Source organism: Megascapheus bottae, chromosome 15 (genome assembly GCF_031878675.1).
Source record: "Megascapheus bottae isolate mThoBot1 chromosome 15, mThoBot2.hap1, whole genome shotgun sequence".
Classification (NCBI taxonomy): domain Eukaryota; kingdom Metazoa; phylum Chordata; class Mammalia; order Rodentia; family Geomyidae; genus Megascapheus; species Megascapheus bottae.
Genome location: NC_143523.1, coordinates 43,828,909 through 43,847,658, shown reverse-complemented (window position 1 = coordinate 43,847,658; position 18,750 = coordinate 43,828,909). Strand labels below are relative to the sequence as shown.

At 44.5% G+C, this 18,750-nt stretch overlaps 1 protein-coding gene and 1 pseudogene across 1 annotated transcript in view; one reads left to right on the top strand and one right to left on the bottom strand.

Annotated features, from left to right (window-relative positions):
* Sgpl1 (sphingosine-1-phosphate lyase 1) overlaps window positions 1–3,796 on the bottom strand; it is a 55,643-nt gene extending 51,847 nt beyond the window's left edge. The window contains exon 1 of the mRNA XM_090346493.1: window positions 3,703–3,796. Coding sequence (XP_090202619.1) covers window positions 3,703–3,786 — 84 coding nt within the window. The 5' untranslated portion in view covers window positions 3,787–3,796. The remainder of the gene's footprint in view (window positions 1–3,702) is intronic.
* A 7,731-nt stretch (window positions 3,797–11,527) lies between these two features.
* Window positions 11,528–11,983, top strand: LOC150054248 (small ribosomal subunit protein uS13 pseudogene; annotated as a pseudogene).
* The last annotated feature ends 6,767 nt before the right edge of the window (window positions 11,984–18,750 follow it).

Genomic DNA, 18,750 nt, shown 5'->3' with positions numbered 1-18,750 from the left:
AACCCAGAAATTTTTTCTATTTGAAACCTATAGAGTCCCCTAAATTTTCATACCAGGAGCTTATGTGGAATAGGATATGTGCAAAGAATAAAAATCCATTCTGGTAGACATGCATTTGGTCAGCTGGAAAAAAAAAAAAACAAAACACCATGAAGATGTCAAGAACAAGCTGGGCACCATGGCTCAGGTTTGTAATCCCAGCTGCCAAGGAGGTGAAGATAGGGCAGAAAAGCTTCTCAACAAAAAGAAGCTGGGCATAGTAGTACACAGCTATTACACTAACTACAGGGCAAGAAGAGAAAAATAGGAAAGTCAAGGTTCCAGGACATGCCTGAGCAGAAAGAGAGCCTATCTTAAAATAATAATAATAATAATTTATAATTAAAAATAAAAAAAGGCTGAGCTGGGTGTGGTGGCTCACGCCTGTAATCCTAGATACTCAGGAGGCTGAGATCTGAGGATCACAGTTCAAAACCAGCCTGGCACAAAAGAACCTGAGACTTCTCTCCAATTAACCTCCAGAAAACAGAAGTGGGGCTTGGCTCAAGGGTAGGATGGTAGCTCAAGAACTCAGGGTCAATGCCCAGGCCCAGGGGTAAGGTGGTAACCTTGAGCTAAAGAACTCAGGGACAGAGCCCAGGACGAGTTTAAGCCCCATAACCCACAAAATAAATAAATACAATTAAAAAATAAAAAAGGCTGGAGTCATGGCTCAGTGGTAGAAGGCCTGCCTAGAAATCTTGAGGTGCTGAGTTCAAACCTCAGAACTGTCCAAATAAAGATGAAGAGGAGACAAAACTGACCTCCACCAAAGCAGGGAGCAAAAGAACTTAAGTTCAGACTATCTGAAGCCTTCATTACAGAGGTCTTATATTTAAGAGCATCATAAAAGCTTATCTATTCAAGTAAGATATACTATTTGCCTTCCAAAGAAGCCTGACTGTGGTCTAAGGATGACTATATTCAAAACGAATACACGGCAGACCCTGACAAAAAGCAATAATACTAGTTTTTAAAACTGTTCTAATAGTATAAGAGATTTTGAAAAAAAAATCAAGAAATATTATTTGTAGGTGGGGAAAGGAGTGGTAGAGAGGTCCTGGGGTTTGAACTCAGGATCTGTACACTGTCCCTGAGCTTTTTTGCTCAAATTTAGCACTGTACTACTTGAGTCACAGCTCTACTTCCGCCTTCTTGGTGGTTAGAGATTAAGTTTCCTGGACTTTCTTGCCTGGGTTAGCTTTGAAAAGTGATCCTCATATCTCAGCCTCCTGAATAGCTAGGATTACATAGGCTTGAGACACGTGCCAGGCTTTGATTCCAGAATTTTTCAAGTTCTCCAGATAACCTATTCATATAATTAATCCAGATGAATTCATCCGGTCATTCTCCCCAAAATAAAAGGTGGCAAAAATGCTCAGCCACCAAAAGCAAACATCAGAGGGTGAAAAAAAAACCAAAACCCAACTTAAGGAACAAGGGCCTTCTGAGCCTCACCAACATCACAAGGTCTGTGGCTGGCATCTTCCTCTCCGGGTGTCCAGCCCCGAGGCCCCCGCTTGGACGGCGTCTGTAAAAGGGGAACAGGTCTGTTTACTTGTGTTTTCAGGAGTCTCCGGAGTCTCCCGGGCCCGCCTCCATACCCCAGGTTCTCTCCCCTCCTCCAAGGCTCCCGTCTCCTCCGCCCCAGAGAATCACAGTCCTCCCGCTGGCTGGCTTCTTTCCCACGCCAACCCAGACCCGGACGCCCACAGGGTCGGGAGGGCAGGTCCGGAACCATGGTCCCCGCCCCCCCCACTGCCCCAGGCCGGGCATCTCCCACCGCGGGTCCTCCAGAGCTCGGGGCCACCCCGCTCCTTTCACACCGCCCACGAGCACCGGCGAGCCCAGCCGACCCGGCGCACTCCTCCACCCCTCCGCGAGCGTGGAGCTCCCGGAAAGCTCGCTCCTGCCCATCGCGCCCCCCCCCCCCGGTGCCCCCTCACCCCGTCCACCAGGCCTCGACCACCCATCGCACCTCGCGCCCCAGCCGCCCCGGCCCTCCCAGAGCCCCGAGCCGCGCCTCCACCTCCGCGAGGCAGCCGCCGCGGGCCCGCTCCTCCCTCCCGGGAAACTCACCTCCCGCGCCGCTCCCCTCAGCACGACTGACCCCCCCTCCCCGCACGCTCCGCCCGCCTCCCGCCGTGATTGAGGGCGGGCCGAACGCAGGCCCCGCCCCGTCCCTCCCGGAAATGGCACCGCACGGCCGACCCGGACTCCCTCCCTGCGTGCGCGGCCCCGCCGCTGACGGGCACGCGCACGTCAGGACGCTAGTGGTGGCCACGCCTTCTCCGTCCAGCCCCCGCAGCGCGTGTGCGCCGCCTGCTGGCGGGGCTGGAGCTCTCTGGTCCGCCCGGGAAGGTCTCTGGTGGTTTGCTTCCCTTCTCTCAGCACATCATGTTGAAAACTGACTTTCTGGGTGAGCCCCTGGCCTACAGAAAAACGGACCCCACCAGCTGCTGAACCCGGTGTATCTAGAAGAGGGCTTTGAGAGGCTCAGGGTCTATGGGCCGGGAGTTTGGCCTAGTGGTTAAGGTGCTTGCCTAGCATGCATGAAGACCCGGGTTCGATTCCTCAGTACCACGTGCATAGAAAAAAAAAAAAAAAAAAAAAAAAAAAAAAAAAAAAAGCTGGAAGTGGTGCTGAGGCTCAAGTGGTAGAGCTCTATCCTTGAGAAGGCCCAAGGACAGTGCTCAGGCCCTGAGCTCAAGGCCCAGGGTTGCCCCCCCCAGAAAAGGAGGGGGTCCATGAGGATCACAGAAATCACCTTTCATTTCCAGGTGAAAAGCAAAAAACAACTATCAAATAGGTTTACCACCACTGGTTCAGGTTGTCATGCCATAATTTAATTACTTTAATTTTAGGCGAAACAGAAGGCAGTTATCTTTGTATCAGTGACCTGCTTACAGTATGTTTTATCATAGATTATAAAAAGGCTAGATGAAATCTTAGAATCCAAACAAGAATTAGCTACCTGGTTCCATCCCCTTATGAAAATTGTTGACACCCAAATAAGGGCCTTAATCATCACTACTTTCATGTTTGTCTGGTGCTTTTAGGATGAAATTCCTTGTTATCGCACCTGCTCTCCTCTGTACATTGCGCCAGCACTTTTATTTCCCAGACAGAAGTGTCAAAGCAGAAGGACCCAAGAAAATCAGGTAAGGCATCACTGGTCTTCCTCATCTGCTTATTCCACCGGAAATTCCAGATATCTGTACCCTCCAGATCTTCCTGAAGTCAACACTAACACACCATACACTTGCCCCTCTCACTGCTGTTTCTCCACAAACTTGGAACCTCAGTATTACACAATCAGAAAATGTTCAGAGTCCTCCTACAATGCCTGCTCATCCGGAGGTACATTCAACATGCCTTCCCTTCCCCACCCCAACATTTTATTTCTTTTCCTGATTATAGGAAACCCCTCCTAGTCTCCTTTGCTTCCACTTCCTATTGTTTGATCTAGAATACACCCACCCTGATTGGCAGCATGAAATCTGGTTCCTTTCTGACATAGGACAGGCAATCTAATTCTTCCAGAAGTGCAAACCATAACAAACATATTGATTGATCATGACTTTGCCAAGAGCTATGTGAGGCAGGTTTAGGTGCAAGGTTCTATTTATACTTAGTTTGTCCAGATGAGGTGACTCTCCTTACCCTGGAACTGGTCAATAAGGGCATCAAGACCTGAGAAGGTAATGATCTTCTGAAGTCACACGGTAAGATGGGATTGGGTTTCATGCAGGAAGCTGAGGCCTCAGACTTGATATGGCAGTCTTCAAATATCCTGGTTGATAAATTAGAAACAAGGAATAAGAGAGATAGAGAGATCTTCAACTATTTGTCAGATCAGCAACAGAGGGGACGCATAAAGACACTGGAGTCCAGGGAGGGAGGCAGGTCCCAGAAGAGCTCAGACTGCATATAAGTCAGAGATTGCTTCTCTGTCTCTGAAGTATAGATGAGAGGGAGAGAGACAGAGAGAAGGAGAGATACACAAACAAACAGACAGACAGAGATCCCACCATCCTTCTTTCTGCAGAAGACTATCCAGAGGACTTCACTGCTAGTCTCAGGCAGAGGTGGGGCTGCCTAGTGCTTCCATAAACAGAATCAGCTTCCCAGGAGTAACTTTGTCATAATATGTGAGCTTATGATAAATGTTTGTTTTGGGAGTCCTGACCTAGACCTCCTGAGTGGGAATCTGTATTTCAACAAGATCCTCAAGTGATGTATGTACACAGTAAAAGTTGAGAAGTACTTCCCTAAATTCCCTATTGGCTAAGGCAGTGCAATGTTCTTATGACAGTGCGTGTTCAAGGAGGCTCATGAAGGAAACATACATGTGTGAGAGGGGAACTAGTGCTCCCCAAGCTGAACTTTGTACCGTCATGTGCCTTCCAAGATAACACGAGTGGAAGAGATTGCAAGTGACTGTGGGGAACAGTAAAGAGCTAAAACTCCTCCAGATGCAGAGGGCTGGTGAGCAGGTGTGTGGAGAAAGATGCTCTGGGGAATCTTTCCCTATGTGAATTCTTTCATTGAGGCTGGGAGCATCTCAACACAGTGTCTGAATCAATCAATTAAAGAAATACTCAACCAGGCCTATAATCCTAGCTACTCAGAAGGCCAGGTATGAGGATGTTGGTTCACAGAAGACAAATCAGAAAAGTCCTGAGACTCTTATCTCCAATTACCCACCAAAAAGCCAGAAGTAGAGGTGTAACTTAAGAAGTATAGAGATTCTGCCTGGATTGAAAAAAAAAGCCAAGCAACAGCAAAAAGCCCTGAGTTCAATCCCAGCACACACATACACACATACACACACACACACATACACACGTCACATCAGTAAATCTGGCTTTAATTAAAATGACAGTTACCTATGACCAAGTTAGTGACATCCTACACCTCATATATAGGCACAAACTTCCACTTTACAAAGTGTGTACCCTTCCCATGCCTCTACTCCTGTTCTTGACACCCCTGGCTTAGCTGGGGTCCTTCTTGGGTGGCTTATCTCAGGTCAGGATGGTAGGCAGATCTGAGGAGGTTTGAAGTCTAATTCCTGTGCTACAAAGGCTCAGCCCCCAAGAGAATCCTTTGCAGGAAACCAATGAACAGACAGTTCACAGAATATCAGAGCAGGTGCAGGAAAGCAGCAAACAGCTCCAGTTATGACCTGGGTGTATCACAACAGAGCTAGTCATTAGTGGGGAATGAAGCAAAGGGAACATCCACAGCAGGAAACAAATGCCCAGAAATTGCCATCGGGCAAGCAGTAGCAAGACTTGAGTCTCTGTATACGGATAGCTTGCATGAAACCCTTGACCTTCCCAGATATATGTTCCAGGTGCCAGTTCACCAAGTCACTATGACCAAGCTCTTACAGAACCAAAAAGTATCTCCCCAGGAACTATTTCCCAAAGACTCTCACCTTTGACTGCTCTACCATGCTAGCAAGACATCAAAAACAGAGGATGACTTTATCAAAAAGCAAACCAACACAAACTTCCTTTGGCAGAAGGAAACCAGCAGGAACCACAGGGCAGCTTTGAAGGTGAGCAGACAAGTCTCTACTCAAACAGTATTGTCTTGGACTCATTTTCATCCAGATTTGTTTGGGTGGTACTGGGGATTGAACTCAAGTACTCTCTCTCTTTAAGCCACACCCCTAGCCCCAAATTTTCACTTATGTACATACTGAAAAAATTAAAAATGATTTGAATATAAAGCTGGCACTCAAATTAAAGTGTATTGCAGCCTGCAGGACATCTTGTGTAGCTTGAGTTTTAGGTTTCATTCACAGCCCTCTGACCAGCTCTTCCTTTATTGACATACAAGGTTTTTTTCTCTGTTGCCAACCAGCCCAGGAGGTGGGAGGAGGTGAGTGCTGTGTTCTGAGGTTCATGAGTCTTCAAGATCAAAGGGGAAATGTGTCATTTCAGCTAGATGCAAGCTGGGTATCCTGTGAAGGTAGACAGCTGACAGAAATCAAATAAAGCAGTGTTTGCCTCATTCTCCTGATTCCTACCGCTTGCTTCTTCTGTTCCCTTATTTTCTTTTGAAGGCAGTGAATTTTCCTCCTGTTTCTATTGTCTTCAGTTTCAACTTACTGGATTGCCCCGGGTAATCAGACATGGCTAAGGGGGAAGCAGAGCAAAGTAAAGGTGTTTGGGTTTTGCTTAGGTGCTGGTTCAGGGGCTTGAAGTTAAGATCAAGGCTGATGCACTACCACTTGACACACATGTCCTCTTCCAGCGTTCCGTTGGTTAATAAGAAATAAATGTCTATTGGATTTGTCTTCCTAGGCTGGCTTCAAACCTGGATCATCAGATTTCAGCATTCTGAGCAGCTGGGGTTGCAGGCAGAGACACTGATTACCAGCATCAAGTTCTTTTGTCTGAGGTGGCCCACTGGCTGCCAAGTAAGGGGTAATAATATCTCCCTTGGTACCAACTGTTGTGACAACTGTACTCATATGCATGTGTTTGTGTGGCCTGCCCCACAATTAAGTTCCTTGTCAGATTGTCTATCTTTAAGAAAATCCTAAAGAGAGTCCTTTTTTTTCCCCTTTGTCTCAGAGAGGAAAGAGGGGCAAGAGACTGGAGAGAAGTTCAGAGAGACCTTAGTTCTTTATTTCAGAGCCCACATTCAAACATGCCAAGGCAGTAAGGACTCAATTAGAATTGCTCCATAGCCATGCACAATCACACAATGAGTAAGAGAGCTACAGGCACAGATCTGTCAATGAGCGTGGCTTGGCTGACAGTGGGCACAGAAACCTGAAATAAGTCAGGATCTTTCTCCTTTCCTGCTTTGCAGGGTACATCCCAGCAACCAAGAAAACCAGCCATTGTTAAAAATCAGCTTGACCAGGACAAGCTGATTGAACTTTAGCTTCTATAACCACCCTTGCTTTCTGCGTTATTTCCTACACACCCTATAATTTCTGAGAAACTGACATATGTATATCTGCAATTTTCTAAAATTGCAACTTTTGGGGGAAGACTGAAACACACAGCAACCAAAATTTCTGTGTTCTACTCCTAAACCTACATCTACCCTTTGCAACACAAGTTCTTCTGAGGAACTCACTCCCTATGTACATTCCTTTCCCAACCTAAACCTGCTTACAAATACTCTGTAAGCCCTGCACTCAGGGCTTAGACATTGAGGCTAGCCTAATAAATCTAAGTTATTTCCACTGTCTATTCATTTTTCTGTAACACTTCAAGACAGAGGTGTTGTCTTGGTGACACAGTCTATGAGCAGTCTTCCACAAGGAATGCAATTTTCCAGAACTATAGGTAAAGAGTTGACAGTTTCAAATACAGCAACCATGGCAACTACATGCAACCATACTCTCCTTTACTCTAGGAAGAGTGTACAATAAAACCTGGACTAACAAAAGGAAAATTTCACTTGTCAAATTGTGTGCCTAGAGACATGTTTTGGTGGGATGGAAGACGCTGTGTCTTGAGACAATTCTTCACTGTGAGTGTCTGCACTCCACGGAATACTGGAACTTGTTTATGTCAGGTACTGGAGATTTGCACCAGTAATCCTACCTACTCAGGTGGCTGAGATCTGAGGAGCATAATTCCAAAGCCAGCCTGAGCAGGAAAGTCTGTGCCCAATTAACCACCAGTACCTTGAGCTGTGGCTCAAGTGGTAGAGTGCTAGCCTTGAGCAATAAAGCCAAGGAAAAGTCCCCAGACCCTGAGTTCCAGTTCAATATTCGCACATAATAAAATACTAAATAACAATAACATAATAATATTAATAATTCCACCTGTCTCCATTTTCCAGGAAGGGCTGTTTGTCACTTGGTTATTTGGTTGGGGAAGTGTCTGTCCTGGTTTGCTGTTGGGGCCAAGCATTGTTACTGGAATGCCCTGGGATGCCAGGCCTACTTGTTGACACAGATGGGACCTACCTAATACAGAGGCTCAGAGAAACCTAAATCCCAGGTAAACAGAGGACTGTGGAGTAATTACAAACCTGGTAGGTCTCTCCTTGCCTCATCCTGTAAAACCGGTTCCCAGATTGAGTTAGAGGGGCTGGGCTTGGAAAGGCTGAGCAGACAGCATCTCTATCCCCAGTTGAGATCACGGGAGTCAAGAAGTGTCCATTGCCATATCTTTAAAAAACAAAAAAGAATTTTGCCTAATAGGCTTTTGGAAGTCTAAGGGCACAGTTCTTCTGGTACATTGACCTAGGCAGAGGGGTCAAGGATGGCCTGAGCCAAGAGCAAATTAGTCAACTGCACAAGCTCCAGCCAATGAGACAGGGAGAGGCAAGAGGAAGGGAGGATGTTCTCAGCGGCTGTAGGTGGATGGGGACAGGTGTGGTAGATGCACGTGCCTTCTAGCCCTAGGAAACTCATGTGACTTACCACCACCTGGGAATCTAAGTCTCCAGTTCAATTCATACGCTCACTCAAGTCTAGATTACAATATCCTGGATGTACGATGAATCACTAAGCAAAACAAAAATCTCAGCCCTTGTTCAACAAAGCAAACATAATAAATAAGTGAATTATAGAGCAAGAAGGGGCTAGGGCTAAGAAAAAGGAAGTCAAACCAGAGTACAAGGAGTAAAGAGGCTAGATCACAGGTCATGGATGCTGCAGTTTTAAACAGAATGATAGGAAGACCCTCGATATTCTCTCCTCCTCCTCCTCCTCTTCCTCCTCCTCCTTTCTTCCCTTCTCCCCTTCTCTACCCTCCCTTCCTTCCTCCTACCTACCCTCACTTTTTCCCTCCCTCCTTTCTTCCTTCCTTCCTTCCTTCCTTCCTTCCTTCTTTCCTTCCTCTTTTTGAGACAAGATCTCACTATGTAGCCCAGGCTGACTTCAAACTAATAATCCTCCTGCTTCATCCTTCCAAGTGCTAGCATTACTGTTGCATGTCACCATACCTAGCTTGAAATTTTCCAAGAACCAAATCTATTTTTCTCCATAAGTTTTCTCTTTGGGCCTGGGCACTGTCCCTGAGCTCTTCAGCTCAAGGCTAGCACTTTACCACTTTGAGCTGCTGCAGCACCACTTCTGGTTTTCTGGTGGTTAATTGGAGAAGAGTCTTGAAACTTTCCTGCCTGGTATGGCTTTAAGATTCTCAGATCTCAGCCCCCCATGTGGCTGGGATTACAGGCATGAACCACCAGAACCCAAGTTTTCTCCATTTTATTTTTTCTTCTTGTTTTTAGAGATGCTGAGGATCAAATTACATATGCACTCCACCATTGAGCTTCAAATTACAAGCACTGAACCACAGAGATACATGCCCTAGCCATGTCTCAATCTAAAATGCTCATTGTACTGGGAGCTTGTTAGCATTAAGAGCTAATCTCACTGTTTTTGCTAGACTTACTTTGGGCTCTTTATGTTAAGCAATGGGAATGGTTTAGACACTCCAAAACAGAGCCCAGGTAAAAGGCTATTCCCACCCCACCCCCATAAACACTTTTCAGATATTACCACTGATGCTTCTTCAGCCTATTGTAGAGGGGACTTCCTTTTTCCCTAGATGTTCAGAACTCCTGTTTTCTATTGTCTCATTTTGTTTAGGCAGGGCCTCACTCTGTAGCCCAGGCTGGCTCATACTCTCTCAACTGTTTGATTGCGGGCATGTATACTGCACCTGGGTTTGAACTTCCATTTTTCTCATAGCAGACAGAGAAGTTTCCTTCAGCTCCCCTGCTTTCTCAAGCACCAGATCTCATCTTCTTCAAGTGCTGGGAGCAGAGTCAACATACAGGCCATACTTGGTCAGCAACTGGAAATGGCAAGTCAGCACTGTTTCTGGGCAAAAGAGAGAGATTTTGGTAGGTCTGTGTTATTTTCTTATTGCAATCTGCATAGTGCAACTTGTGACCATGACGTATTGCCAGAATTACATCTGTTTGTTAAGTCCCCTTAAAATGAGGAAAGAGGGGAAAGGCACTCTATAAATGTGGTCAGTAGATCTAAATAGTCATAGAGGAGAAAATGACCAGTGAAGTTCCGGAACTTTGGGCAACTCAAGCCAACAGTTTTAAACAGTGTTTTGTTGTTGTAACACAGGGCCTTGTGCATACTAGGTAAGTATTTTCTCATTGAACTCTATCCCCATCCCTGAAAGAGGTGGTTTCTTTTTTTGTTTTGTTGTTTTTGTTTTTGCCAATGCTGGGCTTGAACTCAGGGCCTGAGCACTGTCCTTGAGCTTTCTTAAGGCTAGTGCTCTATCACTTGAGCCTCAGCACCATTTCCGGCTTTTTTCTATGTATGTGGTGCCGAGGAATGGAACCCAGGTCTTCGTGCATGCTAGGCAAGCACTCTACCACTAGGCCAAACTCCTGGCCCAAAAGAGGTTTTTATTTAAGTTGTTTTTGTGCCACTCCTAGAGCCTGAAGTTAGAGCCTGGATACTGTCCTGTATTTTTGTGCTCAAGCTAGCACTCTACCACAAGTCACAACTCCACTTCTGGCTTTTTGGAGATAAGAGTCTTGTGGACTTTCCTTCCCAGGCTGGTTTTGAACTGTGATCTCCAAATCTCAGTCTCCTGAGTAGCTAGGGTTACAAACTTGAGCCAGTGGAGCCCTGTAGAGTTTGTTTTTAATTGCAAGTCTACTCCTTGTACAGGTAAGTTCACACATCAAAGGAGGGCTAGATGAGTATTCAAAGTGATTACCTTTGCTCAGCACAACCCAGATCAAGAATCAGAGTATCATCCCAGATGTGGTGGCTCATGCCTATAACTACAGCAAAGATAGGGAGGACTGAAGTTCAAGGCTAGCCTAGGCAAAACATTCTTAAGACTTAAAAAAAAAATCTGGGCATGTTGACACATACCTATCATCCCAACTATACAGGAAGCATAAATATGGAAATCACAGTCCAGGCCAACCCAAAAGTTGACACTAGATCCTACCTAAAAAGTAACTAAAACAAGAGAGCCTAGGCCTGTGTCTCAAGTGGGAGTGCTTGTCTAACAAGTGTAGGCGACGTTAACAACCAACTTCCACCAACCAACCAAGAAACAAAAGTGAAATACCACCAGTTAACTTGCTTTTAAATAAGCACAAATGAAGCAGACGTGGTGGCAACCTTCCTGTCTGCGACCTCAGGGTCCACACGTAAGGATATAGTTTGATGATCTTCAGCCAGTCACAAGCAGCCATTAAGGTCATTTGTATCAAGGGGCTACAGTACCAATATTCAGTCAAGAGTGGCGAGTGGGGAATCACATAACTCAGAGCAAAGGAACCCTATCTATTGCATTACATACCTTCAGCTTGTTATAGAGTTAGGGAGCATCTCCATTCACCATCAGGTTTCTTTTGACCTCATGGTGTCCTATTAAACATTAATGTTGGTTACTATTGGTTACTACCAATAGAGATGGTTGTTCTTACTGATGCTGTGTCAAGCTAAGTGTCCTGGGATCGATTCATGTGTTAAAAAAAAAAAAAAACTCCCCAAGTGGCTGGTGCTGCCACCATGTCTCTAGTGATTCCTGAGAAGTTCCAGCACATTTTACAAGTATTCAACACCAACATCGATGGGTGGTGGAAAATAGCCTTTGCCATCACTCCATTAAGGGTGTGGGACGAAGACATGCTCATGTAGTGTTGACAAAAGCAGACACTGACCTCACCAAGAGGGCTGGAGAACTCAGAGGACAAGGTAGAACATGTAATCACCATTATGTAGAATCCACGTCAGTGCAAAATTCCAGACTGGTTCCTAAACAGGCAGAAAGATGTAAAGGATGCAAAATTCAGCCAGGTTCTGGCCAACTGCCTGGATAATAAGCTCTGTGAAGAGCTGGAGCCGCTGAGGAAGATCCGAGCTCATAGAGGGCTGCGCCACTTCTAGGGCCTATGAATCAGAGGCCAGCACACTAAGACTACTGGATGCCGCGGTCGCACTGTGGGTATGTCCAAGAAGAAATGAGTCTGTAGGCCTTTTCTGATAATAAATAGTTTATATACTGAAAAAAAGCTCCCCAAGTCCTAGTTCCACAGAATGTAATTTTTTGGGGAAATAAGGTCACTGTAGATATAATTACTGGAGTAGGATGGTCTCTTCCCCAAACAACAGATGTCCTTACATGAAGGGGAAATTTGTAAATAGAGATTGTCAAGATTAATATATGTGTGTTTGTGTGTGATGATGATAATATACATATATATACACATATATACATATATACACATATATACACACACACATATATATATATCGTCAGTGGTAGGGCTTGAACTCCGGGCCTGGGCATTGTCCCTGAGCTCTTCAGCTCAAGGCTAGCCCTTGAGCTATACCACTTGAAACACGGCACCACTTCTGGTTTTCTGGTGGTTAATTGGAGATAAGGGTGCTATCCTCAGATCCCAGCCTCTTCAGTAGCTAGGATTACAGGTGTGAACTACTAGCATCCTCAATGATGATAATTTTAAAAGTCAAAGGACACTAGATCATCAGCAAGCCACCAATAGCTAGGGAGTGACATGGAAGATGTGTTTCTCAGTCCTCACAGAGAACTTCCCTTGTAAACATCTTGATCTCAGTCTTCTATCCTCCACAGCTGCTAATCAGCTTCTGTTGTTTATACCTTGTGGTATTTCATTGCAACAGCCTAATTAGCAGACATCTAGATTTCCAAACCAGTCTACTATGTCTGAATACTTCCCCTATAAATGATGTGCTGGAAATTTGATCTGTGACATTATGGTGTTGGGAGATGGGAACAAAGATACTTTAGTCAGGAAGTCCTGTCCTATGAATAAATTAATACTGCTCTTTTTAAACTGGATCTCCTCTTGGACTCTTTTATTCTCTTTCCCTTATGCTTTAGTAGGAAAGAGCAAGAAGGGCCTCAAAAGATAGTAGTCCCTCAGTCTTGGACCTCTCTGCTTCTATGAGCCAATAGATTTCTGGTCATTATGAATTATGCAGCCTGTAGGATTCCATTAAGGCAGCACAGAAAGGACCGAGACTTAGCCTAAACCTCAGTAGGCAGGCAGAGGAGATAGAGAAAATCTATCACTTTGAGCATCAGTAGTGGGTTGAGATGGGGTTAGGAGGCATCCAGAGTCCAGTCTAGTAGCAGCATGAAGCAACCTGAAGGCCATCGGGTAAATTGGCTACTTTGAACTATTGGAAGAAAACCAACAGCTGCTGCTTGGAGACAGATGTCACAGGAGTCTCTAAGAAAAATACTGTCTCAGACATATTTCAAATGTTCAGTCTTTCTACTCTTATCTGCCACCCTTTCCATCAAGTATTTCAAATGTTCAAATCATCCCCACTGACTGCCCATTCAAACATCTCAGTTAGCACCCCTAAGTGACACACCACCTTATAACCAATTAATCATTCCCTTTGTCAGTTCATCCAAGTCTCCACAATGCACAAGTCATACCAGGGTTAGAAAACAAATCATTTGCAGCTAGTAGGCCTGTTCTGGCCTCCGACGACCCCCTCCACGGAAGACTTTCAGAATTTCTGGTTTAAATGGAAGTTCCTGTGGGAATTGCCTAATATTATCACTGTATGCAACCACGCAACCATAAACACAAGCCTAAACCCTGGGCCTTTTGGCAGATTCAGTTACATTGGCAAAGGTGGGCAGAGGTTGTCTGAGTCTCACCCTGGGCCCTCTTGCCTGATAATACTCTCTACTAAGTGTTAACTCACAGCAAAAATCATCTGTCAGTGGGGTACAGATCTGACTATGAATTGGATCATTTTGGAGACGACAAAAGGAAAGATACCACATTAAGCTCAGCTCATTGAATGTTCTGCCTGAGCTTGGTAGCCAAAGCCCTTATGATCAGGCTCTCTCTCCCCTCCCCAGGTCCACCTCTCATCCTTTGACTTCAGCCATACTTGAATATGTCATGCAATTTATCATCCCACTAAAGAAATGTGGAGGCTGAGGACAGGTTATTAATTATTATGGGATAGTAAGATGTAAAGTGGGCTATACTTCTATCAATAACTATATGGAACCACCTTCCCCCTTCCCCGGCCCAAACCTGCCATGGGCTATTCCCTCCCTTCTTGGTCTTCTTGGAACAAATGCTGCAATGCTTTCTCTTGTAGAGACTTTCTTTTTTTTGGGGGGGTGGTGGTTGTCATGAGGCTTGAACTCTGGCCTAAGCATTGTCCCTGAGCTCTTCAACTAAAGGCTACTGCCTTAACCTTGAGCCACAGCCCCACTTCCTGTTTTCTGGTGATTTATTGGAGATAAGAGTCTCTCTGCTTTGTATTGCCCGGGATGGCTTTGAACCTTAATCCTCAGATCTCAGCCTCCTGAATAGCTAGGCTTATAGGCATGAGCCACTGCGTCCGGCTTCCTGTGGAGACTTTCCAGGTAGATAGGTTTGGACTTAATACTTATCACTCTTAGATTCCCTGGCTCCCAGTAGATCAGTAACCATTAGATTAGTGATTATGTTTTTTTACCTTTAATTCTCTAGCTTATTCCAGGTTACAGATGCTCAGCAACTGTATGTCTAGGAAATTATTTTTAATTATGCGGGAGAAGAAATGGATATGAGAACAAACTTCAAATATCTGAAGGATTGTCATAGTAAAGATGATTTTTCAGTTTCATGCATATGGCCATAAAGATTAGAATGGAATATTAATTGAAAGCCCAAAATACTTCAGCTCAGTGCGAAGAACTTTCTCATGGGTAGCATTCTTCCAGATCAGCCATATCTCCAGTTTGTCAATGTAAAGAACTTTCTAGCCAACAGAACTACATAGAAAATAAACTACATAGAAATGGCACTGTGGCTCAAAGTGGTAGGGCACTAGCCTTGAGAAAAAGAGCTCAGGCATAGCACCCAGGCCCTGAGTGCAAGCCCCACAACCAACAAAAAGAAAAAAGAAAAAGAAAGGAAGGAAGGAAGGGAGGGAGGGAGGGAGGAGGGAGAGAGGGAGGGAGGGAAGGAAGATAGAAAATGAACAGGAGACCTGAGCTACACAGAGCTTCTTATCATTAAGATATGATTGGTTGGCAAACACTAGCAACATTTGGAAATGAGACAAGGATCCAAGCATGCAGTTAGTGAATAGTCTAGGTTAATATCCTTGACTTTATGGCTGACTCATTCATTCCATTGATTTAACAAATACCAGATGTCAAGGACTCTACTGAGAGCTTTATCAATTAGCACAAAATAAACATACCATGTAAGCACTATACAGATCAACACTTTTTTTGAATTGCCTTTCAGTAGTTGTACAAAGGAGTTGCCATTTAACAAAGCAGTTTATGAATTTATCTATCACTGTTACCCATTTCAACATTCCCCTTAACCATTACTTCCCTCATTATTATTATTTTTTTTTTTAATTTCCAGTCCTGGGGCTTGAACTCAAGGCCTGGGCACTGCCCTTGGGCTTTCTCAAGGCTAGCACTCTACCACTTAAGCCACAAAAACCACTTCCGGCCTTTTTTCTGTATGTGGTACTAAAGAATCGAACCCTGGGCTTTTTGCATGCTAGGCAAGCACTCTACCACTAGGTCACACTTCTGGCTCCATACTTTTTTTTCTTTTTTCTTTTTTTTGGTCAGTCGAGAGGGCTTAAACTCTGGGCCTGGGCATTGTCCCTGAGCTCTTCAGCTTAAGGCTAGTACTCTACCAGTTGAGTCACAGCCCCACTTCCACTCTTCTTAAATTAGTAGGATATTCACTGGATTCTTGACCGCATTCTCCCACTTCTCTTCATTTGTCTTCCCCTTTACCCTTGACCCCACCCCATTCCTTTTGAGGACCCACTTTCTGATTTTCTTTTGCTGAACTTTGACTTAGTCTTTCTAAGGAATTACACTATCTGAGTTCTCCCTCGAATCTACTATATTTCAGTTAATACATCTGTAAATACTTGCATACCACTCCACGTATTTATTTACAAATTTATTAGCTAAATGTAGCTTCCACATATAAAGGAAACATGCATCCTGAACCAACATTTTATGCTTGGTAACAAACAAGACAATGTGGTCTTTGAATTCTTAGAACTTATGAGTTTGTGAAGAGAGAATGTGACGGGAGACAGTCAGAAGAGACATTTAAGTTGAAAGGTGTTCATTGGCCTTTTTAAGCACTGACTCAGATTAGTGTGTACCTGTTAGTCCCAGAGCTGTGGGTGCTGCTCAGATGACAGAAAAGTAGGCAACTTTGGTCATTCCAGGTGCTAAGGCATGTGGGACCTTTCGTCACGCTGCTTTCTTTGCTCCACACTTCTTTCTCTGCTACTCACAGAGTCCTCAGAGACAACAAAAGTGTGGTAGTGATATCACAAGACTCTGGCAAAGACTCAACTCTCGAAGCAGCCAGTCCTCACCAAAGCAGGCAACAGTACTGGCCACAGTCCAGTACAAGCAGAGAAGACATTGCAGTTAGGCAGGGAACATAGTCCCAAGATTTTTTTTTCCTTACTCACTAATAGGGAATAATATCTCAAATATATTCATACATAAGATTTGAAAGCAAAAGAATGGGCAAAGCTCAATCATATAAAATTAATTAAAAGAAAGAAGGAGTGTGAATACACAATCCTTCCAAGGGCCTATAGAATCTATGACAATATAGATCAGATCCTGGAGTATGAAACAAACCAGCAAACTATAAAGAATTTCAATAACTCAGAAGAATCAAACTAGAAATCAATAGCAGAATGATAACCAAGGGAGATGTGAACATTTGGAAACTAAATCATAACTTCTCAAACAATCTACCCGTCAAAGAGAAAGCATCAAGGGAGATGAGGGAACTAAGCTGAACAGAATGGGAGGAAGATGTAGCATATAGAAATTTGTGAGGCACTACAAAATAGTGCCACTATTTAGAAATTTAGAGAAGTTAGGGAAATTTAGACTACTAAATGCATATATCAACAAAGAAGAAAAGTCTCAACCATGAATCTAAGTGATGTGAGCATCAACAACCTAAAGAAAAACAAGAAACAAATAGAGAAGCAACAGAAAAAAAAAAGTGAATGCAACAAATAACCAATTCCTTGAAAAAAATCTATAAAATTGACAATTCAGACTGACAAGAAAATCCACGTATGACAAATGAGCAATATCAAGAATAAAGCAAGGACTATTACTACAGACTGTACAGGCATTTAGACACAGCAACGAAGCATTATAAACAACTCTGCACAAATGTATTTGACAGTTCAGGAAGAATAGACCACCTCTATAAAAACACAAACCATTAGAACTCTCAACATGAAGTAAACTGTTAGAATAGCAGTATTACTATCAAGAAATTGAACTTGTAAGTCAGGCACTGGTTACTCAGATCTCACTTCAGAAGGCCGAGATCTGAGGATTGTGGTTTAAAGCCAACCAGAACAGGAAAGTCCATGACCCTCTTATCTCCAATCAAGGCCAGAAGTGGAGCTGTGGCCCCAGTAGTAGAGTGCTGGCCTTGATGGCAAAGAAGTCCAGGGACAGTACCTAGGCCCAGAGTTTAAGCCCCAGGACTGGTGACAGTGGAGGTAGGGCGTGGGAAGAAAGGAAGTCCCATAGTTTTCCAACTCCAAACCAGCTGCAATCTACATGCAGACCCCGTGCTCAGCTCTAAATACAATGTAAGCACTAAAAGGCATCACAGGGAGAGGGTCAGCGTGGGTTTTCCTCTCAGCTGTGTCAGCTCACATGATGGGAAAGTCCCCTAGAGAGCTGAAAGCCATCAGAGGAGCTGGTCATGGGGAAGAAAGCCTTCTCTTCTTTCAAACACAATACAATTCATCTCAGTCATCACCAAGCTACCAGCAAGAGGGGATTTCACAATCGTTTCTAAGACTCACATCAGTCATGCACAGACAGGCCCTGACCTCAGGCAGGGAAAATCGTGAGTGAAGGGATGGACAAGTATCTGGAGCTAGGCCAAGATGGGAGGCCATCCCCATGGGCTGCCACAGTGGTGTGAATTGCCACCATAGGTGGGAGAGGCAGAACTTTAGAACGATTTGAGATTTCCTCTAGCTTGCCACTGTCCTATTTTCCTTTTCTTGTTCCCCAGGGGCTAGTCACCAAGTCTAGAGGCATTAGAGCACTTACAGGAAGCCAGGATGCTGAGGAATAAGACCCTGAGGACCATGAGGTCCAGAAATCTCATTCCCAGGATAGCATGCAGACAGCATGTCTCTGTGGCATGTGGTGTGTGTGTGTGTGTGTGTGTGTGTGTGTGTGTGTGTGTGTGTGTGTGTACCAATAATGCCAATAATGATGGGGAGGATCACCAGCACTTTGTCATTTTGCTTTTTTCCCCTTTTCCTTTCCTTTTCTTTTCTTTCCTTATTTTAATTTTTTTTTCATGGGGTTTGAACTCAGGATCTGGGCACTGTCCCTGAGCTTATTTTGCTCAAGTCTAATACTCTACTACTTTAGGCTACAGAAGTACTTCCAGTTTTTGAGTGGTTGAGAGTTAAATGAGAGTCTTATGGGAACTTTTCCGCCCTGGGATGGCTTTGAACTGTGATCCTCAGATCTCAGCCTCCTGAGTAGCTAGGGTTACAGGTGTGAGCCACCGGTACCTGGCTTTTGTTGGTGGTGGTAGTGGTTTTTGTTTTTGCTAAAGTATGCACTCAGAGCCCAGCATTCTGCTGCTGATCCATATTGCCAGCCCTGTTGTGTATTGGTTGTTTTTTTAGAGAAGGTCTTTCTTTCTGCCCAGGTACATGCCGGGACC